Source organism: Petaurus breviceps, unplaced genomic scaffold (assembly GCF_028583685.1).
Source record: "Petaurus breviceps papuanus isolate PSGF00001 unplaced genomic scaffold, PetGlider_PUasm1.0 229, whole genome shotgun sequence".
NCBI classification, from domain to species: Eukaryota; Metazoa; Chordata; class Mammalia; order Diprotodontia; family Petauridae; genus Petaurus; species Petaurus breviceps.
The window spans coordinates 1,050,688-1,078,203 of record NW_027185903.1 but is presented as its reverse complement, the minus strand read 5'-3'; the positions used below and the strand labels follow the sequence as shown (position 1 = coordinate 1,078,203).

At 38.5% G+C, this 27,516-nt stretch overlaps 1 protein-coding gene across 1 annotated transcript in view; it reads right to left on the bottom strand.

The window, feature by feature from the left end:
- The window catches only part of TMC5 (transmembrane channel like 5), a 145,313-nt gene that overhangs the window by 33,838 nt on the left and 83,959 nt on the right, over positions 1-27,516 (bottom strand). Inside the window, 9 exon segments of the mRNA XM_069095969.1 lie at positions 4,439-4,594; positions 5,205-5,419; positions 5,933-5,949; positions 7,090-7,253; positions 11,158-11,406; positions 14,389-14,476; positions 18,652-18,751; positions 23,327-23,419; positions 26,981-27,049. Coding sequence (XP_068952070.1) covers positions 4,439-4,594; positions 5,205-5,419; positions 5,933-5,949; positions 7,090-7,253; positions 11,158-11,406; positions 14,389-14,476; positions 18,652-18,751; positions 23,327-23,419; positions 26,981-27,049 — 1,151 coding nt within the window.

Below are 27,516 nucleotides of genomic sequence, written 5' to 3'. Positions count from 1 at the left end.
TGGGCTTGAAATCAGGAAGACCTGAGTTCAAATTTGGCCTCTGACACTTACTTTCTGTGCAACACTGGGCAAGTCACTTAATTTCTATCTGCCTCAGTTTCCTTATCCATAAAATGGGTATCATGATAGTACCTACTTCCCAGGGTTGTTGTGAGAAGCAAATGAGATGATATGTATAATAATAAAGTGCTTAGTACAGAGCCTGACACATAGCAGGCCCTATATAGATGCTTATTTCCTCCCCTTCCACCCTCTTTAAACATACTCATGACTCTTATCAGTGTCCAGAACCAGCAACAGGACTGACAAGCTTCTCCTCTCCTTTCCTGACACCCTCTGCCTTCCCAGAGGACACCATTACAAAATATGTTTTCTTTCAGCCCTGTTAAAGAACACTCTTGGCTCTCCTGTCAACACCTCCCTGAGATTTCTATGCCGTACAGTGAGTGCGCAAAGAGATCCTATTTCAAGCTTGCCTTTTAAGCAGTTACTGGATGTTGCCTGAATGAATTCATTGTTAAAATGACCTCTGCCATGGCTGGCTGATAGATGGCTGGTTGTACAAGGCATGGACATAAGGGAATGGAGCTACTGTGGCAATCTTTTGGTCTTGAGACTTGTTAATGAATTACTCTTGGGATTACATGAGTAGAAGGGTTTTGTGTTTTACCTGTTGCTTTTCTATATAGAATATAAACTCCTTAAGGGCAGAGACTATTTCAGTTTTTTGCATTTGTAATATCATCACCTAGTACTGTGCCTGGAATATGTACTTTAATGAATGCTTACTAATTGATGGTGAGTGGGTTAATAACCCATCTGAACTCACTCATTAATGATTAAAGAAATCCCAGTCATACCCTCCCTTCCCTTGTCATTATTCACATTTTATTCTCCATCTCCCATTCTTATCCCACTCTAAAGCTAAACATCCCTTCCACTATGTTCTCTGGAATACTTGGTCTGTAGGTAGCAAATGTGTTTTCATCTTCAATCTCTTCCTTTCCCACTCTTTTCATCTTCTGCCTCTCCCTGAGACCTGGGTTCTTTTTTGATGACACAACTTCCCTGGCCACCCTTTCCAGCAATGGGCTGCATTTTCATTCACTCACTCACTGGTCAAGGCAGGGAAGTTGAAATGTGCGTTGTCCCCTAATGCCACTTTCCTGCTCTTCTTCTACCCTCCCTCATCCAGTAAACACTTCTCCTTGGAGGTTTACACGATCCATATCCATGACCCAATCAAAATCCCAGTAACCATTATCTACTGACCTCTTTCTTCAGTGAGTTCAGTGTCACCCTTATGGTCCTTGTTCAGTGACCTTATGGTCACCTCTCCTTCCCAACTCCTGTTCTCATACGAGGGGACTTCAACATACATAGGGAGGCTCCCTCAAACCCCTAACCTACCAGTTCTTCAACTTGTTAACACCTCCACACCACCTCAACTATAGAGATGGCCCTACCCTTGATCTTGCCGTCACCCTCAAATTCTCTACTTTCATGTTTATGGGTTCCGAAACTCTCTTCTCTTGTCCAATCTGTAATCATTTCACCTCTCCCTCTTCTTTAAATCCTGCTCCTTTTCTTCACCATGACCTTCAGTCCCCTTGAACTCTTAGTTCTTTTCCAGACTGCATTGGCTATACTCTCCTCCCCTTGCCCACCTTAGTGAGACTTCTAGCCTCTACCATCCTCTTCTTTCAAATCCCTCATCCTCTTATTCTACCAAAGATCTTGCCCTGCCAAGCCTCAGTCCTGGATTACCTACCCCTATTTTGCTGCCTTTGCTCTTTATGTGCTACGAATTGAAGGTGGGGAAAATCACCAAACCACGCTACCTCGCTCCGCTGCAAATTTATGCTACGTAATCTCGACTTGGCCCTCATCAGACAAGACGATTCTTTTACACATTCCCTAACTGATTAATCTATTCTTCCAAACTTTTTTTAACTCTCCTCAAACCTCCCCTAGTTCCTCCTCCTCCTCAATCCTCAGTTGAGAACCTTGGCTCATATTTCACTAAAAAAATTGAACCATTCACTGTGAGCTCCCCTTCTCCCCTCTTCTTCATCCTATATCACACAGATGCCTTCTGTCACTATCTCCTCATTCACTTCTGTCTCACATTGTAGTTTTCAAGGCAAACTCTACCACAAGTACAAGTGATCCCATTCTACCCCAAATTTTCCCACAGACTGGCCCCCTCTGTCATCCCCATTCTTTCATTTATCTTCAATCTCTCATTGTCTATTATTTTCCTATTGTCTCTCTCTTTATATATATATATATATATATATATATATATACCCATCTCAAAAACACTCAACCGATCCAATCATCATAAACTATCATCCCATACATCTCTTCCCTTTTGTGGCTAAACTCTTTGAGAAGGCTATCTACAATAGGTGCCTACCATCTACAATCTGTCATTCTCTTCAGGCTGGTAAATTTATCATTCAACTGAACTACCTCTCCAAAGTTACCAGTGATATCTAAATTGCCAAATCTAATGGTCTTTTCCCAATCTTCATTCTTCTTGACTTCTCTACAGCCTTTGAAACTGCAATCACCCTTTTCAAAATATTCTCTCCTCTCTAGGTTTTCATGACACTGATCCCTCCTAGAGCTCTTCCCACCTATTTGACCACTTCTCAGTCTCCTTTGGTGGATCTTCATCAAAGGCCAACTCACTAATGGTGGGTGTCCTCCAGGGCTCTATCCTGGACTCTGTTTTCTGTCTATACTATTTCACTTGATGATCTCATCAGCTCATGGACTCAATTATCATATTTGTGCTGATGATTCTCAAATCTACTCATCTAACCCTAACCTCTCTACTGACCTCTGGTCTTGTCTATCCAATTGCCTATTAGATATATCAAAATGTATGTACTGCAGACTTCTTAAATTTAAAATGTCCAGAGCTTAACTCATTATCTTTCCCATCAAACCCTCCCCTCTTCCTAACTTCTCTATTACTGTTGAGTAATAGAAAAGTAATTATTTTTAGTAAATTAATAAACCCTCCATTTGGGGTTCAAAGCCCTTCATAACCTAGCCTCCTCCTGCCTTTCTAGTCTTCTTAGACCTTATGGAAAGTGTAGGGTAAAACAAGACACTCCATCCATCCCTCAGCTCTGGGCATTTTCTTTTCTTTTCTTTTCTTTTTTCCTGCGCATTTTCTCTGGGCTGTCTCCTATGCCTGGAAGGCTCTCCCTTCTCGTCTCCAACTCATGGCTTCCTTGTCCTCCTACAAATCCCAGCTAAAATCTCACCTTCTACAGGAGCCTTTCCTAATTTCCCTTAATGCTAAATACCTTCCCTGTGTTGATTAGTAAGAGGGAAATGGGAACTCTATGAAACTTTTTTCTCCATAACCATAGGCCCTTGTTCATCATCTGGAATGGAGGTAGCCCCAAGAATCTGGAGATTTATAAACTTTCTCTTCTTCAGAGGTACAGGGGTGGGGAGAGTCTTTATTAATACTAACAATAATTTACATTGTGAGTGTTTTGTACTTTTTGCTAAGTATTCACACCTCCTAAAGACCACAGGACTTTTCTATATGACTCTGCCCAACTCCCCTACATATCAGGTCTCATTGAGAACAGGGTCTGTGTATCTTACTTTTCCATTTGTTATCTCCAATACTTAGTGGAATGATTGGTATATAGCAAGCACTTAATAAATGCTTTTTTATTCATCCATTCTCTCTCTCAATCCTATTAGACCTCTACAACAGCTCTATGAATTTGGTAGGGCAGGTACTTATTATTAATCCTAACTGTTTGGTGTTTTTGAGACTGGCTTTGCCTACCCCATCCAGGTTGGAAATGCAGCAGGCACTCAATGATCTATCCTACTGCTTATCCAAATGAGAGCTTTGACTCCTCCTTAGGCAGTCAGGTGTCTTTCCTCCCTCCACTCAAAAGGACCCACCATATTGGTGCTGGGGCTAGTGCAGACACCCAATTGGTTTAGCCCACTGCAGTTTAGAACTCCAGAGCTGATACAGTCTGCCATTCTCAGTCCCACCATGAGTAGGGATTACAAGTGTGTACCATCATGCTTGATCTTATTATCCCCATTTTACAAGCCATGAAGCTAAAACACAAAGAAATTAAGAGACTTGGAGAAGGCTATGTGGCACAGTGAATAGAGCATCAGCCCTGGAGTCAGGAGGACCTGAGTTCAAATCCGACCTCAGACACTTAACACTTACTAGCTGTGTGACCTTGGGCAAATCACTTAACCCCAATTGCCCTCCAAAATCCAAAACAAATCAAAATTAAAAAAAAAACACAAATTAAGAGACTTATAAAGCTCACTTAGCTAGTTAGAGACTGTCAGGATTGGAACAGGAATGGTCTCATCTCTAGTCTAGTACTGTTCCCTGTATCTTGTGTTATCTTTTCCCCCTCTCAGGAGTTACCTTTAAGTTATTAAAAGCCAGGTAATAAACAGCTACACAGCAGGCAATAGCCACCCCTGTGGAAACTATCCAGGCTACCAGGTGGATACAAAAATGAGATAACCTCTGCTTGACAGGTGTGATCACATTCTCATGCCAGATTTCCGACAGATTCTCCTGCAACCAGAAGGAATTTTCAGGTGATTCATTAATGCTCCTATCATGTCAGCAACAAACAATGACCCCCCCCACTCCCACCCCAACTCTCCCAAGAGACAAGTCATCCCCACATCCAGAGGCAGGACAAGAGGGAACAGTTTTCCAGGAACCAAATAGTCTAAGGGGAGCAAAAGAGTCAGATGTTGGGCCCAGAAAATAAAGATTGGGAAGGGAATGGCTAGATTATATCACAGGACAGAAGGGGAGAGGAAGAAAAAAAAATGATTACTTAAAAAAAACTTTCAAAAATTTTTAAAGTAACATTTTAAAAAATCAATCTGTCCCTTGCAATTCTGTGTGTCCCCCCATATTTATTTTTTTTTAATTCTTTAATGTATCTCTACATAGTCTGGCAAAACAAATCCCCACATAGCTATGTTTGAAAATGCATGTAAAAATAAATGAAAAGGATATTTGGGATAACAATGGTGATATAAGACACAAAAAGTTAGGGGCAACGCATCAGTACCATGGAGCCCAAATGTTGAGAGGCTAACTCTTAAGACATCACAGAGGAAAAGTTAGATGACAGGTAGAAGGAGGGAAGATGAGCTTAGCAGGTCTATACCTTGAGTTCAATGGTAAGATTTCTTTGCTTTCGTTTCACAGCTTTTTCATGGGTGATGGTGAAATCCCAGGAAAAGACAAGCTTAGCAGTCCCTCTGGAGTAGATGTGGGGGTTAATGAAGTTATTTCGGAAAGAACAGGCCATGCTATGAGAGGCAAAAAAGCAACACACCCAGTGTCATTTCCATCAAAAAGCTGGACCTTAGTATAGGTTGACTACTATTTATTCAATTCTAAAAGGTTTTCTGGGAAGCCACTTTAATTAACAGGACCCTCAGGGTAATTACTTTACATATGTAAGCAAAGTCCCAAATAGACATATATCTCTATTAGGGGAAAGGAAGTATACCATCTGCTATTACATTTGGTTCAATCCAACTCAATATTTATTGAAAAACTTTTGTTCAGATTACTGGTCTAGAAGTTGAGGGCTTTGCAATGATGAATACATCACAGTCCTTGCCCTCAAGGAGTTTACAGTCTAATGTGGGAGACGACAGGCACGTGTGCAACTATAATACAAAGCAGAGGGTATCTAAATGCATAAGGGATATAAACAAAGTACCAGGAGCATTTAGAGGAAGTACCTCTGGTACTGGATTACCCTAATAATTTTGTCCTAAAGTTTACCTCGTAAGGTAAGTACCATGGTGAACCTCAGAGACTGACTTCAGTAAGTTTCCTAAGGTTGGCAGTTTCCAGAGAGCCTCCTCACCTCCCTTTCCTTACTCTCTCTTATCATATCCCTGGTATCCCATCAGGAATTCCCATGGCATGTTTGTATAAAACATAGATCCTTCCCTGCTTAGAAAGGGTCCTGCTCCAGAACATGTTGCCTCCATTTTGTTCTATATCAGTCATTTGCTGTAAATGACCCCAATGTCCTTTAGTGTTTCCTTTTTACCTCTTATCAGTACAAAAAAGACTTAACTATTGAAGGGGAAGGATTCCAGAAGGATTCCTGGGAAAACTCTATTTCCTGTCTGGCCTAATAGGCAGATTTCTTTGATTTAGTGAAATTAGCGACATACTCAGATGATAACTCCCTTACCTACCTGCTGGAGCTAAGAATATACATTTTTCTCCAATAGTACTATTCTTTTTTGTATAACCACCTGTTATTTTGAATAATGTTCAATTTAATTTATGAATGCTACCCCCAAAATTCATAAACTCACATCAAGTTCAAGGTAGATACTGTGCATCTTGTTATTTATCCCAACCAGTCAGAATAAATAGCTACTTGCTTCACTTTTTTTTTTTAAAGCAATTGGGGTTAAGTAACTTGCTCAAGGTTACACGGCCAGGTGTTTCTGGGTGGGTGCTAAGTGTCTGAGCCCGGGGTTCGATCTCCAGGTCTTCTCAACACTGGAGCCGGTGCTCTTACTCACTGTGCTACCTGGCCGCCCCTACTTGCTTCACTTTTAAGTGACACCTTACTGCTATTATCTGTCCCTGACTTAAGGAGCCCTGATTGATAAGTAACAATCCTATTGGGTCCCCCCAAAATTCTACTATATGTGCACTCCCAAAACAACCTTATAACAGAACTCCAGTGACAATGTATTGTAGAGGAAATAACATTGCTTGGTTTGGTTCACGTCTTGACTTTCTCATTTATAGTTGTGGAACACTGGGTATGTCACAACCTCTCTGAGCCTTCTATTTTATCATGTGCAAAAAGGGGAATATATTTAAAATGAATAAAATATTTTTTAAAACCCAAAGGATAGTAATTCAAAAACAAGATGTGCAAAAATAGTGAAACTTTTTATTTCTTTACTCTGAACTTGCCTTTTAAGTTCTAGGCTATCGAGAGTGATTCATAGCACACATTTTGGACAATTTTGTCTAAGTGTGAGAGGAAGCTTTGAACATAAAGACACGGAACTCCATACCTATAGAGTAAGGAAAAGAAGCAGATGATCAAGTACAGTCCGATTGTGAAAATATATGCCAGCTGCATGTTGTAAGTGGTGTTGATTCCTTTCTGCTTGATAGTTGAATTGCTATAAAAGCCATAATACATCACCGTTTCTTGAAAATAACCCTGAAATGAAAGAAAAGAACCCTGAAATGATATGGTGAACTCTAAGTCACACCACTTCTCTGGAGAATAAACAAATGAACTGAGTAGTTTGGATTGGTTACTTTTCAGTTTGGTAGGAAATTGGGCAACTGAGTTTTTCAAATGTTCAGCCTCTCCCACCCTCCACTGCTCGCAAACCTAGAGAAACTTTTATCACTATGAAACATTGGCTGGAAAGGAATCCAGTCATCTCTGAAAATAAAAGCCCTGAGATTCTGTGGTGAACAAAATTTGGGAACTTGATCTTCTCCTGATTCCACCCCCATGAAGAAAATTACTTTTCAAGCATATTTAAGTTAAGCCAAGTGTAACCTCTTAGAGACCAGGGATTGCTTTTTGTCTTTCTTTTTCTCCCTTAGCATAGTGCCTGGCACATAGTAGGCACTAAATGAATGCTTGTTTTCTTGACTCGACTAGGGACTAAGAATAGGCTAAGAAATTTCTCCCAGTGGATGTTGAGTGCATTGAACTATCTATCACTTGGTTCTTATTGGTTACAAAGTTCCTATTCCATGCCAGTGATAGAGCTTCTGTACTGAAGTAAGGAAAGTAATAAGCTCAAAGCTCACCTCCTCTAAGAAGTCCTTCCTTATTACTTCTTTATTACTTTATTTTTTATTATCCCATCACTTCTATATTAAACCTGCACCCTATGATTACATTTTTTCCTATTTCTTTGTAATTATCTTTAAATTGCTTCAGATGTGTATCTTTTGCTCTCTAAAGACAAAGACCGCATCTTTTATTTTTCTTATTTTTCCCTACCCAACCATTCCCACAACACTTAATATGGGACTAGACACTTAGTAAGTGCTCAAAATGTAGACCTTTGTAAAAAAAACAAGTGGGGCATTTGGAACTATGCCCTCAGAAGTTGTTAAACTGTGACTATTCTTTGAGCTGACTATACCCCAAAGAGTTCAAAGAAAGAGAAAAGGAACTCTGTCTTTTTCTTGATTGATAGATGAGTTAGATACAGACATATACATATTTGTGTCTGTCTGTCTGTCTATCTATCTCTCTGTTTATATATGAAAATATTTCTAGTTAGCTGAAAGATGGAAACCCAGAGAATGTGTACCTTTGGGGAATGGATAAACAAATTAATGCAATAGAATTTTATGTGCCCTAAGAAATGATTAAATGGATAGTTTCAGGAAAAGACTGAGATTTCTATGAACTGATTGCAGAGTGAAATGAGCAGAAATAGGAGAAAAAAAATGCATTATAGCAAAAACATAATAGAGAAAAACAACTTTGAAAGACTTTAGAATTCTGCTCAATGCAATGATAAACCACCAGTTCAGAAAACAGAAGATGAAACATGCCACTCACCTTCTGCCAGAGAGGTGATAGACTTAAAAATGAAGAAATTTACTTTTTGGGGTCTGGCTAATGTGAATGTTTGCTCTTCCAGACAATGAATGTTTATAATGAGGACTTTTTTCTTTTTTGGTTTAATTTGGGAGAGGCAGTGGAAGGAATATATTATAAATGCATGAAAAAGATTTTTTTAAAGAAAAAAAAACACATGTAAAAGATCTAACACATTTTAAGGAATCAAAGTTAAATTACCTGGGACGGCTAGGTGGTACAATGAACAGAACACCAGCTCTTGTGTCAGGAGGACCTGAGTTCAAATCTGGCCTCAGACACTTAACACTTAGTTGTGTGACCTTGAGCAAGTCACTTAACCCCAATTGCCCTGTCTACCCCCTCAAAAAAAAAGTAAAGTTATATTACCAAAAGTTTATGATCTTGTTTTATGATGGGAAGTTATAATGTGAAATATGCCTTCAGATAATATGTCTTAAGTTTCTCTTAGGGAAAATTAGTGAGGGAGGTCACTATCTCTTTCTCAGATATCTCTACATTGGTACAGACTTAGACACTCAGTTATGTCACACTGGGCAAGTCAGTTAACCCTCTTTGCCTTGGTTTCCTTATTTGTAAAATGAACTGGAAAAGGAAATGGCAAGCCACTTCAGTATCTTTGTAAAAAAAAAAAATGAGGTCACAAAGAGTTAGACACAATTGAACAACAAAAGAACCTCAGAACTATACTCAACAAGAATTTATTAAGTGCCTACTGTATATCCAAGCCCTGTGCTATGCACTTTACAAATGTTATCTCATTTGATACTCACAAAAACCCTGGAAGGTGGGTGCCATTATAATTCTCTAATTTATAGTTTAGAAAACTAACTTTGAGGGGCAGCTAGGTGGCACAGTGAATAGAGCACCAACCCTGGAGTCAGGAGGACCTGAGTTCAAATCTGATCTTAACTTACTTAACACTTACTAGCCATGTGACCTTGGACAAGTCACTTAACCCCAATTGCCCTGACCTCCCCCCTCCAAAAAGCAAAAAAAAAAAAAAAAAAAAAGAGGAAAGTAACTTTGAGAGAGATTAAGATTGTCCAGAGTCACAGAGCTGGGAGGGTGTAAACTCAGGACTTTCCTATTCCAGGCCCAGCATTCAGTCTGCTGTGCCACGAAACTGAGGCTAATTCTTATCAGTGGTCACCACCCCCAGATAACTCAATGAACTCTTTCCTCATGTCCAAATAGTTCTTGTCCTCTCACAAATGCACACAAAGCAAACACTCAGCCACACAAAGTATGAAACTTACCTCTCCTGGGCCCACTGGCAAAAAGGGAAACATAGACATTCACAACAAAGGAAAAAAGAGGGTTAGGCACTGGACAATAATGTGGAATACATCAGGCAGAATGTGTCCTAACATGACTTTAATAGCCTTCTCAGAAAAATGGGAAGGAGCCAAGTCATGAATAACTAGCAAAGAAGGGACTTTCCTGTGAGGTTTTCATCTCTAAGTACACGAGTTTCTCTGGCTTAGCTGGTTCGATTCTAACATTGCTTTCATTTATTTATTTATTTTCCATGGTTAATAATTGAATTTTATTTTGCTTAAATTGTGTTTTTATTTATTTGCCATCACTTTGTTTCCCACTTTTAAAAGTAATTATAAAAGAAATGTTGAAATATTGGGAGACATGATATTGTACAGGCCTTTTCTCATCTTCCTAAGGCCTACTTATTTCAACATCTATTTATTGAACTTCTGTCCTAGGTAAATGAGCTAATATACAAAGGAGTATAACAAGCAGTCCCTGGTCTCAAGGTATTTATAATCCAGTGAAAAAAACAATACATGCATATGTAAAAATAAAAAAAAACTTAAACTCCAAAAAAGTAATGCAGATGAAAAGTGTTAAAGGAGGAAGAATTTGATCACTATAAACTGGACGGATTAAGAATAGTTTTATGGTAGGGGTGGAACTTCAGCTGAGCCTTGATAAAATATCAAGAAAAAAAAAGGAGAAAAGAAGATATTCCAAGGGAGAACAATGGCAGTACCCCCAAATAGAATAAAAATAAATACATACAATAATACATGCACATGCATGTCTGAGCACACACATACACACATATATATTTATTTATATACATTTGATTCCCCTCTCATTCTGCATGATAGTGTAACATTGCTTTTAGAAGAAAAGCAGAAAGGAGAGTGTAAGAAGAGAGAGACTCCCCCTAATTCAGCCAATGATTCAAACTGAGAGAAAATACTGATGACAAAATTACTCTAATTCCTATGAAAAAAACAGGGCTGCTTTATGGAAGGTGAAACCAAATGGAATTCTTATTCTATTCCCTCCTGCCACATACCCTTTCATGTGCATTTCTCTGGGGAGTTACCCAATTGCTACCTTTGGAATCACAAATGATCTGTCATGTTTGTTTGGGTTTAGGCTCACAGAATAAAAATGTGTAATGTCTAGCTTTGGCCACCCCACCAAACGCAACTTAGAAATCAGAATGCTGTCAAATACATACTGCTCCAGTGAGAAGCTCCAGACTGGTGAAGTGAAGATTGTTTGGCTTTGACTCTGTAAGCTGAGGAATGATGATGAAGCTAAAGTTCACGACAAATGAAAAAATGTTAAACTTGAGGAGCCACATCAGGAAACTGAAGTAGGAAAGTACACTTGTTCCAAATTTACTGCCGATAATCTTGAGGGTCCTCTCCCACACATATAATGACTGGAAAAATTCTGACACGGTGCTATTAAAATGCTGATAGTACTAGAATTTAAAAAAGAAAAGAAAGCAAGTGATGAGATAGCTAGATAGTGGTCTGTCTAGAAAAGAGCTGGGGGTTTTGGTGGACATGGGTCAACATGAGTCAACACTGTGACATGATGATCGGAAAAGTGAATTTGATCCTGGGCTTCATTGAAAGAGAGACACAAGGGGGGAGCTAGGTGGCGCAGTGAATAGAGCACTGACCCTGGAGTCAGGAGGACCTGGGTTCGGATCCGGCCTCAGGCACTTAACACAAAAACTAGCCGTGTGACCTTGGGCAAGTCACTTAACCCCAATTGCCCTCCAAAAAGAAAAACAAAGAGAGACACAGTCACTATAGAAGGCCAGAATCCTGATGCTGCCACTTGCTACCTATCTGACTGGTCAAATCTCTTCCCTTCCCTAGACCTCCATTTCTTCATCTATAGAAAGAGATTGGGACTTTTCTAAAGGTCCCTTCTAAATTCAGATCATATTGTCCCCAAAGTCTTTTCAAGTTCTAAGACTTTAGGTAGATCAAGTTACAACCCAGAAATTATGCTCAAATCCCTCAAAAGTCCTTCCACTTACCACTTTTGTGTTACTTTAGGCAAGTCAGAACTTATCTGGACCTCGGTTTCCTGATCTGTAAAATTGGCAATAAGAATACGTTTTGGAATTCTCTCTCATAGCGATAGTTTGGGGGAACAAATGAGATATTATATGTGAAAGTACTTTGTAAAAATACAAGCACTAGATAAATGTTGGCTATGTAAAATAAGTCTATTGAATAGCCTGCAGCACTTTATCCCAATACCAGAGACGTAAATACACTGGAAATCATAGTCAAATAACTTCTGCTTTTTTTTTTTCAATTCTACCACTCAAAGTCCAACTTTTGGACTAGAAGATATGGACCTATGGAGAGAGAGTAAACTTTTTTTTTTTGCTTTTTGGAGGGAGGAAGGCTGGGCAGTTGGGGTTAAGTGACTTGCCCAAGATCACACAACTAGTAAGTGTTAAGTGTCTAAGGCCGGATTTGAACTCAGGTCCTCCTGACTCCAGGGCCAGTGCTCTGTTCACTGTGCCACCTACCCACCCCAAGAGATTAAATTCTTATAATGATAATAATACTACTACTAATGATAGTAATAATAACTAACATTCATGCAGTGCTTGAGGTGGTAAATTCTTAATAATGATAATAAAAGCTAGCATTTATATAGTGCCAAGCACTCATATAAGTGCTTTACAATTATTCTATCACTTGACCCTCACAACAACCCTTGGGAGGTAGGTGTTACTATTATCCCAGTTTTACAGATGAAGAAACTGAGGCAAGCAGTGGTAAGTGACTTGCCCAAGGTGACAGGCTATTAAAGTCTGAGGTTGGATTTGAACTCAAGTCTTTCTGATTCCAGGCCCAGCACTCTATTCACAATGCCACTTAGCTGCCTCCTTAAATTCTTAATTAATCACAAATTAGAGGAAATGATGAAAAACAAAATGCAAAAACTCAATTGCATAACTTAAAAAATTTTCAGATGAAATAAATTCAACTTTGAGGGGCAGACTATTGATGTTTTGAACCACTCCTATTTTCCTGTTCAGTGCATCCTAATTTCTATGTTCCTGAATTGGGAAATAATGGATTTCCTTCAGACGTATATGTAATACATTGAGATTTACAGAGCACTTTATGTATATTACCTCATTTGATCTTGTCCAATAAATCTGAGTCAAGTAATATGGTCAGTGGACACTAATGTTTCAGGTATTATGCCCCCATTTTATACATGATGAAACTCAGGCTCAGAGACATTAAGTGACCTGCCCAGAGTCACTCAGGTAGGAAGTGTTAAAGGCAAAATTTGAACCCATGGTGAAAGGAGAGAGAGAATAGAATAAACAGTGGCACGGGGAATAGGATGGAGGGAAATACAGGTAGCAATAGTAACTGAAAAAAATTTTTGAATGACCAAAAAAAAACCAGCTAAAAAGACTTACATGGATTGATGTAAAGTGAAAAGTAATGGGTATGAAGTAATAATAATATTGTAAGATGATCAGCTGTGAACGACTTAACTATTCCCAGCAATACAGGGATCCATGACAACTCTGAAGGGTTTAGGATGAAAAATGCTATCTGTCCCCAGAGAAAGAACTGACAGTGTCTGAATACAGATGGAAGCAACTTTTTTTTTCACTTTCTTTTTCCTTTTTTTTCACGATTTTTTTCACTATTATTTTCTTCACTTTTTCTTTTTTTAATCTATGTTTTCTTTCTTTTTTTTTTTTTTAAAGCAATCAGGGTTAAGTAACTTGCTCAAGGTTACACGGCCAGTTATTTCTGGGTGTGGTGCTGAGTATCTGAGCCCAGACTTGATCCAGGTCATCCCGACACTGGAGCCGGTGCCCTTACTCGCTGAGCCACCTGGCCGCCCCTAAGCAATTGGGGTTAAGTAACTTGCTCAAGGTTACACGGCCAGGTGTTTCTGGGTGGGTGCTAAGTGTCCGAGCCCGGGATTCGATCTCCAGGTCTTCTCAACACTGGAGCCGGTGCTCTTACTCGCTGTGCTACCTGGCCGCCCCTCTATGTTTTCTTTCACAACATGACTATTATGGATATGTTTTGGATGACTACACATGTATAACCTATACTGAATTGCTTGCCTTCTCATTGAGAGGGGATGGGGAGGGAGAAAGGGAGAGAATTTGGAACTCAGAGTTTTAAAAACAAATGTTAAAAAATTGCTGTTTTCATATAACTGAGGAAAAATTAAATACTAAATAAACACAAAATAAAATAAAATAAATTTGAACCCATGTCTCACCTGACTTTAAGTGACTGATCTTTCTGTGTAGCTCACTAACTCTCAAAGGTAAATCAGGATAGTTTTTCTTCTCCACCCACTTGTCCCTTTTATTCATCAGCCTCTTTCCCTCCTCCTCCTAAACTCTTTTTTCCCAATAAATAGACTAGTAAGGCAAAAGCTGGCTTACCAGTGCTGTTGCAGTCAGGCACTGGGTACAGCAATTGAAGTGACCAACAGAGTTGGCAGATTTCTCTTTCTCTATATTAACTTTTTTCCTGTGTGGAATAGAAGAGAGTGATAAACACCACCGCTATTCAAGTTCCCCCTTTCTCCCAGTACCATAAGATATAATTAAAATATCTCAATGCTTTGGTAAACTTTCTTTTGAGGAAGAGAACTTTGTCATTTACCTGTGTATTAGAACAGATCAGAATGGTGGTATTGCCAAAAATCATTTATAGATGGGACAATCAAGACCGAGAGATAAAGCACCTTGCCCAATATCATATAACTTTGCTAGAACTGAAACTAGAATTCCCTTTTCCTAAATCCAAGTCCAATGATCTCCCCACTATCCAATGATGCCTCTCTGTTCTTATTTCTTTATTCTTCTTTCTCTAAGCAGGATGGGGAACCTGCAGTCTTGAAGTCACATGTGGCCCTCTAGGTCTTCAAGTGTGGCCTTTTCAGGCCCTGGATTCAAAGGGCTACACTTGAGGACCTAGAGATCCTCAAATGTACAAATGTAGATTTGTTCTGTGAAGTTTGAATTCAGTCAAAGGGCTGCACTTGAGGACCTAGAGGCCACATGTGGCCTCAGCACCACAGGTTCCCCACCCCTGCCTGGGCCATGAATACCGTACCAATAGAAGCCCTTTAACTTTCTTCTTCTTACAACTTGAACCTAATTAGTTTATCTCTGCAAAACCTCTGTCTTTGGCCAAGTCATTCAGCCTCTACAGTCTTGGGTTGCCTAATCTACATAATAGGGCTGCATTTATGGCCTTCTTTGTATCCCTAAGTGTTTAGGCCAGTGCCTGGCACACAGTAGGTGCTTAATAAATTCTTGTTGATTGCTTGTTAATAAAGTTAACTGCTTGAAAGCAAGGGGCAAAACTAGACGATCTAAGGAGATCTGCTCGATCTCTAAGATCTAGGATTCCAGGATATTGTTTCCAAGCTTTAGTTGAAATGATTACTTTTTATAGGTTTGCTTATTCTCCAGTACTTTACTAATACCATCATTTCACTGCTCTGTATAAACCAATCATAGGGGCAGACAACAAACCCATTCTTTTTCTTCCTCCTGTTATTTTTTTTTCCATATTCTTCTAGAAATTCCCTATGCTGCCCAGCATGCTGAGGGCTTCCTTCTTTCTGTACTCAGCCTGTCTATATGTTACCTCTAACTCTCATTACCTGACTGTTCCCCTCCTTTTTGATTATACATATCTTCAAAATCTTTTTTTTTTTTTTTGCTTTTGGGAGGGCAATTGGGGTTAAATGACTTGCCCAAGGTCACATGACTAGTTTTTTGTGTTAAGTGTCTGAGGCCAAATTTGAACTCAGGTCCTCCTGACTCCAGGACTGGTGCTCTATTCACTGCACCACCTAGCCGCCCTTTCTTTGATATCTTTTTATGCCACTTCTTGCATGAAAGTCTTCTTTGGTAACATGCTATAACCAAATGAAATTCATCATGCAAAGCTCCACAGGTTTCTATGGAAATGTTGACAGTTCTATTATTTGTCTATTCGTTATACTTCTCCCACTGTTGTCTATAAATGCTCTTGAAGCAATCTAGCTCAGCTGAGTCTCACACCGAGTTTTTCCAAAATGTTTTCACCTCCAAAACTCTTCATGCTTTTGCAAGGTAATATTGATGCTTATCTCCAACTGCCTTTTTCTGTACCATTTTTATTATTAATTTAAACATATGACAATTAAGTTTTTTGTTATAAAGTGGTATTACCCTTGGCTGTCATGTCTTTCCACTTTGCAAAGAGATTGAATATTTTCTGACTGAGACATTTTTTAGAAAATTAAAAAAAAATTATCTCATTGTGGAAAATGTCTTATATCAGTTAAACTTGTATAAGAAATTGTGATAATCAGCATCAATATCTTTTTTTTTTTTGTCCACTTCCCATTTGGGAGTATCAATCACTTATTTCAGTAAGTAGTTTTGGAGCTGGTACAACTTTTTATCTTGACCTGTCTTCTAGGCTTGGTGTTATTTTGACTTTGGCTCTAACTAACTCTTAGACTTTAAGCCAACAGCTAATTATAACACTAACTGGCAGTCATTTCTTGTCTATTAATATACGCTTTTATTTTTTGTTATGTTGGGGAGTTTACCATATGCAATGCCTAACTCTCTTTTTAAAATAAAGTATTCATAATATAGAGTCATGGAATTTTAGTATAATCTACCAGCCTTCGACTGCTTTCATTTCTTAATCCCACAATTTACTTTCCAACACATTTTTCACTCTTTTCTTCTGTGTCTACTGTCATATTAAAGTCAATGTCAATGTATGTATTAAATAGGTTAGAGGATCTTGTTGAGTTTTTCAAAAAACATGTCTTCTTCTTCATCCTCTTCAATAGCCATTAATATATAAACTCCAATTATCTTTGTATTACTTTGTTTATGCTCTTCACAAGAATCTCAAGGGGAGATAGTCAAGTGTCTCATGAAATGTTTCTTGTTGTTTTTGTGTACACAATGAAACCTTTATTTGTTCTTTCAAGGAATCTTTTTATTTTCATTTAATTGCAACTTTCTTGTGTATTTTGGTTTTACTGATATTGAGAATGCAAATATTGACAAGGTTCAGTTCCCCCAGTAGTCCATCAATTGTCTGATGAGTGAACAAGATCTTAGGACACTGATAACTAAATTAAATAAAATAATTAAATTAAATAAATACTGCCAGTCTAAAAACTATGTGAGTTTCTGCCCTTTTTGCATCTTTTTTTATTGCTCTGCCTCAGTCATTGCAGAAGCAAAACATACTACACAAAACTAAGAATTTTTCTTTGTTTCACAGGTTAGATTGGTCATTTCATCAGCCTCTTGGCAACTGCAGGAAAACCATGTGCTCACTAATTCTAATAATCAGCCCATGACAGCTGAACTTGGATTAAATGCAATGCTCAATATTCCTTCTAAAAGATAATTGATGCCACATACATGTCTCCACTTGGTAAGGAATTCTGCATTCACTAACAGATGCCTTCAGGATGCTGCCTGGTTTGCATATACTAAAGATGCTTTCATTGTGCTGATTGGACTGACTTAACTGTTTTCCTTTGTTACAAGGAAAGATTCTATTTTGGGGGCAAGAAGACTGCAGTATATCAGATAACAACTGTAGAAGGAAAAAGCATCTGAAATGACTGAATTAAGAAAAAAAAATCAGGCTATAAAAAAGCTGCTACTCAGCAGGTTACTATTGCTTCAACACCTGACAATACAGTACAACTTCCAGCACAAACACATGAGAGCTTCACCTTACCCCAGTCCCACGTTATACACCATTATTTATTCTAAGGAGGGAGAATCCTGCAGTTAGACTGTGTCTTCACCAAAAAAAACAAAACAAAAAGTACTCCAAGTCATTCTCTTTGAATTGTATCACCAGTCTTAGTATTAAGTTCAGAAAGGAACTTGTGCTAACTGGGGTTTGTTTTTGTTTTTTGCTTTTTGGAGGGCAATTGGGGTTAAGTTACTTGCCCAAGATCACACGGCTAGTTTTTGTGTTAAGTGTCTGAGGCTGGATTTTAACTTAGGTCCTTCTGACTCCAGGGCTAGTTCTATCCATTGTGCCACCTAGCCTCCCCCTAACTGGGGTTTGTTAAAAAAAAAAAGTTTATATTAGTAGGTACAAATATTAAAAATGAAATTAGGAATAGAAAATTCTATGATTTTTTTTTTAACCTACAAAAACACTGCAGAAAGAGTTTGCGCTAACAACGCTTTTAATATCTCTGGGAACCTGAAACTAAAAGCCTTGCTCATCTCAGTGATGTTATCTTGTTGCAGGAATGGGATGTTAGACCTGACAAGAACTTGAGAAATACTATAAATAAAATCCTATAAATGCTTGCTTTATTTAAATAAAGCAAAGTTCAGAATTTTAAGAAAGAAATTCAATAGTTCATCCTTATTATTTTAAAGATGAGGCAACCAAGGTCACAAAAAGTGAAATGATTTACTCTAGGTCACACGGTAGCAGAGACTGAACTATGAAGTTAGAATTCTCTTGAATTCTAAAATGGACACCAAACATATTAGAAAAATATAACAACAAATGTGAGCATTTCAATGTCAAATAATATGGACTTTCTGGACTAGGAGTTTCTCTTACCCTCTGAAGATGCATCTGGAGTAGATCATGGATATTCATATTCAGCTCAGTATAAAAGAAAAAGTTTCAATACTTACTTAATTGTTCTCTTTTCCTGCATGGTTAATGGCTGATTCCGGATGATTTTGTTTCTGTCTCTAACTGTTAAGTTTATAAGAGATGCAACCAACTGTTCCTCTGTATAAGGGTCATTAAAAAAAAATGACACTTGGTTTACAAAAACAAGCAATCTCCTATAAAACAACTATAAGAACCACATTACAGGAGAGTTGTAAGAAATGAGAATGGCTCCAAAACTCAGAACCATACAATAAAATAAGCCAGAAATTGAACTTAATATTAACTGTGAACTCAGAACATTGTATTGACACTCCTGTCAGGTAGTTAGCACATTTTAATTTATATGAAATTATTTGCATATGTCTTGTCCCTCTACTAGATTGTAAACTTTGTGATGTTGATCATTAAGTCTTATTTCTCTCTGTTTCCCTTCTAGCTCCTAACACAGGGTATAAAACAAATACTTAAAATGTTTTTATAATTAATGAACTAATTTTTTTGCCAAGTTATGAATTAAAGATTATTCTTCCATTAACAAAAAAGTCTATTCAAATAATCTGAACTGAAACTCAGTCTATGTATTTCCAGAAATTTTTGAATTAAAGCATCAAAATGTCTCTCCAAACTGAGCCTGAGATGATTTTTCATTTTGTTCAGTTGGAATCTCCAGGTGGAACAAAAGTAGACAACTTTTTTGGTTAAGTTTCTCATCTCTGTAATTTTAGTCTTTGTCTTCTGCTGAATTACATTCTCTTAGTACAGGTCACGTTCCACAAGACTGGAAGAGACTTAGAGAAGTCATCTATTTTACCAACAGAGCCATAACTAGGCATTTCCACCAGGAAAAATGTGTAGGGAACAACATTGAAGAAAGATAATTTTGAAGGAACATGCAAAATTTATTCCATTTATATTTTGACTGTCCCTTTATTTCTTCAGCAGCTAGAAACAACTGAGCTTAGCATCTATTAGGCAAGAATAATGAATAAAACTAACAAACTTGTTTACTTCCTCCCCAGAGGAACTACATGGTAGGTGAGTTTCTTTCCAGCCTGGCTCTGCTCCCCCTGGGTAGAAAAATTCTTAGCAATGACTTCAAACTGTATTCAGAACTCTGTCTTTCTTATTGGATAAAGCCCTATAGTTGGTATCTGCCCACCAGATGGAGGTTGGTGTCCCCCCAGTCTCCCCACCTGATCAATGGAATTGGTCTTAACTATTCTTTTTTTTTCATTTTTCAAATGCTTTATTAACTTCTGATTTACATAATTCATTTCCGCCAGATTTTGAGTTACAAATTTTCTCCTCATATTTCCCCTACCCACCACCCCAAAATAGCAGTCCCACAGCATATCCCCTTCTCCAGTCTGCTCTCTCCTATATCTTCTCCCATACCCTCTTCTACTTTTCCAGTAGAGCATGGTGGATTTCTATGCCCCAGTGCCTGTATATCTTATTTCCCAAATACATGTAAAATAGTATTAATAATAGTATATATATATATATATATATATATATATATATATATATTTAAACATTTGAATTTAAAACTTTGAATTCCAGATTCATTCCCTTCCTCCCTTGTCACCCACCCTTACTGAGAAGATAAGCAGTTCAGTATAGGTTGCACATGTGTAGCTAAAGCAAAACATTAACATAGTAGATATATTGTAAAAGACTGACTATATTTCCTTCCCTTCTATCCCACCTCCCACTTGTTCTATTCTCTACTTTGATCCCGCCCCTTTTCAAAAGTGAGTGCTTCCAACTTCCCTCCCCGCCAGCCTGCACTCCCTTCCATCATGCCCGCTATCATCACCTTCTCCCCTACCCTCCTGTAGGGTGAGATACCCTATTTAGTGTGTATTTCACTCCCTCCTCAAGCCAGATTCAATGGGAATAAGGTTGACCTATTCTCTTTTCCCTTCCTGTTCTTCTCTTCCATTGTAGCAGTTTTCCTTTGCATTTTCCATATGAGATAATTTACCCCATTCTGTCTCTCCCCATATCCTCTCATTATATTCCTCTCTCACCTCTTGATTTTACCTTATGAGTATTGTCCCTTCCTATTAAATTGGTCCTGTGCCCTCTATCTATGTATACCTGTAAACATATATACACACATTCACATATGTATTCATACACCCATATACCCTCCAATATTAGACATATCTATATCTATGTCTATATCTATATCTATTATCTATATCTATATATCTATTTCTATTCCGTTCAACTATTTTCATACTGAGAAAAGTTGCATCAGTTACAATTATAGTCTTTCCATGTAGGAATGTTAATAGTTCAACTTTGATAAGTTCCTTATGATTTCCTTTCCCTGCTCACCTTCTCATGCCCCCCTTGCCTCTTGAATCTGAATGTCAAATTTTCTATTTAACTCTGTTTTTTTCATCAAGAATGCTTGAAAGTTCTCTATTCCATTGAATGACCATATTTTCCCCTGAAACATGATACCCAGTTTTGCTGGGTAGGTGATTCTTGGTTTTAATCCCAGCTCCTTTACTCTCCAGAATATCATATTCCAAGCCCTTTGATCCCTCAGTGTAGAAGCTGCCAGATTCTGTGTTATCCTGATTGTGTTTCCACAATATTAAATTTGTTTCTTCCTGGCTGCTTGTAATATTCTTTCCTTGATCTGGGAATTTTGTAACCCGGCTATAACATTCCTAGGAGTTTTCTTTTACAATCTTTTTCAGGAGGTGATCGGTGGATTCTTTCAACCTCTATTTTGCCCTCTGGTTCTAAAACATCAGGGCAGTTTTCCTTGAGAATTTCTTGGAGGATGATTTCCAGGTTCTTTCTTTGATCATGGCTTTCAGGTAGTCCAATAATTTTAAAATGATCTCTCCTGGATCTATTTTCCAGGTCAGTGGTTTTTCCAATAAGATATTTCACATTGCCTTCTATTCTTTCATTTGTTTGGATCTGTTTAACAGCATCTTCATTTCTCATAAAGTCACTAGCTTCCATTTGCTCCAATCTAATTCTGAAGGAATGATTCTTCTTGGTGACCTTTTGAGATTCTTTTTCCATCTAACAAATTCAGCTTTTTAAGGCATTCTTCTCCTCATTGACTTTTTGAGCCTCTTTTGCCATTTGAGTTAGTCTCTTTTTTAAGGTGTCATTTACCTCTGTCAGGTTGTTGACTCTCATTTCATAATTTTCTTGCATCATTCTCATTTCTCTTCCCAGTTTTTCCTCCACTTCTCTTATCTGCTTCTTAAGGTCCTCTATGGCCTGTAACCAGCTCGTATTCTTTTTTGGAAACTTTTGGTGCAGGAGTTCTGACTTCACTGTCTTCCTCCTGTTCCATGCTTTGATCCTTTTTGTCCCCAAGATAGGAGTCTAATGTTGGATTCTTCTGTTTGCTTTGCTTCCTTTGCCTAGTCATATTGCCACTCAGTCACTTGACCGCTGGGCTTTTTGCCACAATGGGACTCTGCCACCAGACAGGGGAGCTTTTGTCCCAAACGCTGGGGTTTTCTCGGCTTCCGGAGGTATTAGTTGGGTGCCCTCTCTGAAGTCTCCACTCGCTCTGGCGAGCTGGTCACACACTCTAGGACCTCCACCTTAGACTGGAATCCAGATCCAAGCAGGTTAAAACAATAGCGATTACCCCTCAGACTTGTCGCTTGGTCCCCCTACAGTCTGCAGGCCAGGAGCTGAAGCTGCCACGTGGCAGCGGCTTCACCGGCTCCTCAGAGGCTTCTCACTCCGGGGGCAAAAGCTGAGGCACTCCCAACTACTGGGTCCCAAAGTCCACACTGCACTGACCTCTCACTTTGTCCTCAGCATCTATGTGTTGATAATTGTGGAAATGGCCACAGCTGCTGGTGATCTGGAATCCCTCCAGCTGGTGGCTAGTCAGGCCCGCCCTGGGGCTAAAATCTTGGTGTGGGGCTAGGCTCAACTCCCAGAGCGTTGTGCTGGCCGATTCCTGCTGGTCTGCTGGGCTGTCCTCAGTGGGAGGTTAGCTTCTCTGTGTCATTTTGTGGGTTCTGTAGCTCCAAAGTTTGTTCAGAGTCCCCTTTACATGGATTGGAGGTGTTGAGAGCCGGAGGTCCTATTTCTACTCTGCCATCTTGACTGCGCCTCCTTCCAGTTTTAATTATTCTTGTATTATTTTCAAATAATTAGTTAGAAAGTTGATTTTAGGGGACTCAGTGTTGTTTGCCTTGGACTTGTTTCATGCTGTTTGCTCCAGCAGCCAAAACTGCTAGTTATGGCTCTGCTACATAACCCTTTAAATCAGGATCAATAAATCAACTGCCATTTATAAAGCATCTACTATGTACCAGGTTCTGTATCATAATAAAACCTTTCTTAACAGATCCTGTCTTTCATTGTATCCAATCCACAACACAACACCAATGGTCTGGCCTCTAAGTTATTAACAAGATGGCACTTGAAGCAATATGAACTCCAAAATGCCTTCCTCCACATCGAGCTTGGGCCGAGGGCATAATTACTTCAAAAAGACAAGTCAGAGACTATCCTGGTGATAAACTTAAGTAATCCAGACATTCAGGTTTTAGTAGTTAAGTCCCTTGCCTTTGAAAAAGATATCTATAAAGGCACACCAGGAAAAAGAATTTTGATGCATTGTTCATGAAATCATTTTCTAAATGCCTCCTCACTGTGCCCCCAGTGAATCAGCTCACAGGAACCTACCATGCTTGGTTTTGTCTTCAAGAGTCACAAAAGTAGGATCATATGCCTGCAGGGAATCTTCATGCCAGCTCCTTCTCCATACAAAAGAATTAACTGTAAAAAAAAAAGATATAAATAACTATCTTCTTATTAACTGCAATTAATGAAAAGTTTGTTGTCAAACTTGATGCATTCCATTTCATATTGTATTATTTTATATGTATTATTAAATTGTATAATTTTATCAATGGAAAAATATAATTCCCCTTTTAAGAAATTCTATGATTTTGCTATTTATCAGCATTTTGGAATTGTTACTCCCCCACACACACACACACAACAAACAAAAAAATTCAGTCAGTAGTAATATTGTGAAAACACTTTTCTCAAAACATAGGTTTCGTACATGCAACTTTTACCAGGAAAGGACTGACTACCTGGATCTTTGCTGGCTTATAGATGCTGAAGAATTGGGAAAGAGGGAAAATTATAGTGTATACTTGGCCCATCTAGTCCTTTTCTTCTTTCCTCAACTAAGCTGACCATTAAATGCTCTTCCAAATTTAGCTTCTACAATCTCTTCTGCTCATCTTAACCCCAACCCTATCCTATTCTCTTATTTTTGGCTATGAGTGACTCTCTAAATGAAATCCAAAACCATTCCTCAACCAGGTGTAGGGCATAGGTGGCCTCAAGGTCATATGTGGAGCTCTAGGTCCGTAAGTGCAGCCCTTTGACTGAATCCAAACTTCATAGAATAAATCCCCTTAATAAAAGAATTTGCTTGTAAAACTTGTTCTGAAAAACAAGTTCTGTAAAACTTGAACTTAAGGACTTAGAAGGCCACAGGTTACCCACCCCTGCCAGACTCTATCCTGATAAAGCTCTGACTGGCCCCAGTACTGCTCTGGATAGAACCCGTAACATCTAGGGGAATGTTTCTTAGGAAATGAGGTGGAATTAGTGGTACTGATCTATCAAGAGGGCTCATCCCTCCACAAGCCACCAACAAAACTTTGTTTCATAGCCTATTACTTACATATCTTGGTAATGGTATCATAGAATGTCAGAGCTAGAGCAAACTTTAAAGATTGTCTCTTCCAATCCCTTCTGAAATTAAGGTCATAGATTTGAAGCAGGAAAGGATCTTGTATGTCATTCAGTCAAATGATAAAAATGAAGAAACCGAGGCCTAGATAGGTTAAGTACCAGGATTTAAACTACAGTCCTCTTACTCTAAATCCCATGACCTTTCCATTGTACTACAATAGAATAAGTTAATTATTGCACCCAAAGCTATCAAGGACCTTCCTCTTTACAGTCTTATTTTGTGTTCCTTACTTTGAAAACTTTTATGGAATTTATAACTATATGGTCTCATGAATTTGTATAAACCAAAGGAACTGTACCCTTATGGCACAGACCCCTTGGAAGAAAGGTTTCCCTCCATTCTCAGGCACTCCTTCCAGGCCCTCCAGGGTAGCATTACCTAGTGGATTTGTACAAGAGTCACTGGTATGATCACGGATGTGTAAAGCCTGAGAAAAAGATTCCGAGATGGAATTTGAAATCCTGCTTAACCGATTTCCCTTTCTGGAGGCTGGAACCTTTGGAGGCATGGCTTCTGTCATTTCAACGTCCATATCCTTAAAGTCAATAATGTTTTCCTGCCATTTGTTTTGGGATGAACTAGGCAACAGAGATCTTGACATCCTGGATGTTGGTCTAAGATCTTCAACATTTATAAGGACCTCCACCACATGATCATTGTGTTTTATTTCCTTAGGTCTTTTCTCTACAAACTTCCGCTCTTTCCTCTTTCTGAAAAATCCAGAAAACATTTTTTCTTTTTTTTCTGGGCTCTGATCCTCTGCTGTATTAGGACTAATACTCAGTTCTTACAATTTCACTCTTAGGTAAAGCTACAGTGTCAAGGAAGCTTAAATCATCTCTATTTTCCCAAACACTGAAAAGTAATTTTAAAACAATTCAGAAAATTAAAATGACTCCTAAGACCATCGTTCATAAGCTGGTCTGCTTTCAGGGAGATGGCTGTCTCATGGTATCTAGGGAAAAAAAATGAAACAGAATTCTTCATTATAGACTAAAGCATTCTAGAAACAGAAGATAGAGTTTCTAAAACTATTCCTAATGGTCAGTTAGTCAACTTGCATTTATTAAGTGCCTACTATGTACTTGACACTGTGCTAAGAGATGTGAATACAAAATAAGGCAAACAGATAGTTTAGGCTCTCGATGAGCTCAAGGTCTAAGGGGAGAGACAACATGTGAACAGCTATGTACAAACAGGATATGTACAGGGCAAGTTGTAGATAATCACAGAAGGAAGGCCCTTAAGATTTAGAATGACTAAGACATGGCTATTGTGGAAGTACATTTTGCATGATTTGGTATGTATGATTGGTATCATATTTCTTGCCTTCTGGATGGATGGGGAAGGGGGTGGAGGGAGGTAGAGAATTTGGAACTGAAAATAAAATTTAAATTAAATTAAAATAGAAAGACTGAGAAAGGCTTCTTATAGAAGATGGGACTTTAGGTGAAACTTGAAGGAGGCCAGGAAAGCTAGGAGAGAGGGTACAAAGGTTATGGTATTAGAAAGACATATCAAAAGTTATATCTGCAGTAAGACTTGGAGATGTATCTTATAATGAGAGTTTTAAAGGGACATATTGATGCACTCTGCCCCTTGATATGTGATCTATTGTGTTCTAAAGAATTTATTAGAGGGGTGGGTAGTGCAGTGAATAGAGCACCGGCCCTGGAGTCAGGAGGACCTGAGTTCAAATCCAGCCTTAGACACTCAACAGTTGCTAGTTGTGTGATCTTGGTCAAGTCACTTAACCCCAATTGCCTTGCCTTTCCCCTTCCAAAAAAAAAGAATTTATCATATAGGATATTTTGTGATGAGTAAATAATTATAATCTTTTTAAAGGTAATATGATGCCTTACTCAGTTAAAAATATCTGTCCACGGCCTCAGACACTTAACACTTACTAGCTGTGTGACCTTGGGCAAGTCACTTAACCCCAACTGCCCTGCCTTCCCCCCTCCAAAAAGAAAAAAAATTCTCTGTCCATTCAATATGGTTCTTAAGGAGTAATCATTGCTTCAGTTGTAGTGGGTATATGAATAAGATGTTTTTGATCATAGGAAGGTGGGGTAGGCCTTTGGGGTCACCTCAAGGCTAATGCCATTATGATAAATTTTATGACCACCCATAACCATAGATTTATGAATTATGACCAATTCATATGTCAAGCCTTCCTATCAACACACACACCCCTTCTGATCATTCTTCACCATCTTATGTACACTTGTCTTTGAGGTTCAATATTCTCTAGTCATTGATCCTCTATCTCCTATGTTAAAAAATCCTGAGCTGAACTGAGCATTGCGTCAATGTCCTACACCTCTCCAGAGGCTTGAAATTGTTATTATTGTTCATCCTTCATTCTCAAAGAGGACCAATGAGGGTGAGACAAGGTTGTTGTCAATCTCACTTTCTCCTCCAGAGTCATTGAAGTCCAGTGGCAAGATAAAATTCCAGATAACTGGCAATGGCCCAATGAAATAAGTTTACAATCCAACCCCAGTTTTGAATTGTTTGGTCATTTTCTTTCTGAGTCATATTTATATCTCCCACATACTCACCTTCTCTTCCCAAGTGCTGATTTCCATAATCTCCATCTAGACTGCTTTCATCCTCATAAGCAGTGTTTTCTATTAGTATAGAGAATAAAGAAAAATGAATGATATCAAATGAATAATATTTGCAGAGAGAAAAAGATATTTTTTCTAGGCACAATTATTTTAAATAAGTAATTAATGTCAATGGGTAATGGGACAAAAGCAATATAAAAATACACGAATAATTTTCAAACTCAATGCTAGTGTAAGGCAGCTAGGTGGTGCAGTAAATAGAGCACCAGCTGTGGAGTCAGTACCACCTGAGTTCAAATCTGGCCTCAGACACTTAACACTTACTAGCTCTGTGACCTTGGACAAGTCACTTAACCCCAATTGCCTTGCCTTCCCCCTCCAAAAAACAAAACAAAACAAAACAAAACAAAAAAAAACTCAATGCTAGTCTTTTAGGAACTGAATTCTCTCTCAGATTCAGATTGTAACAAATGCTATAGCATTTATCTTGATTTCTCTGGACTTCAGTTCCTCCTTTAATAAAATAA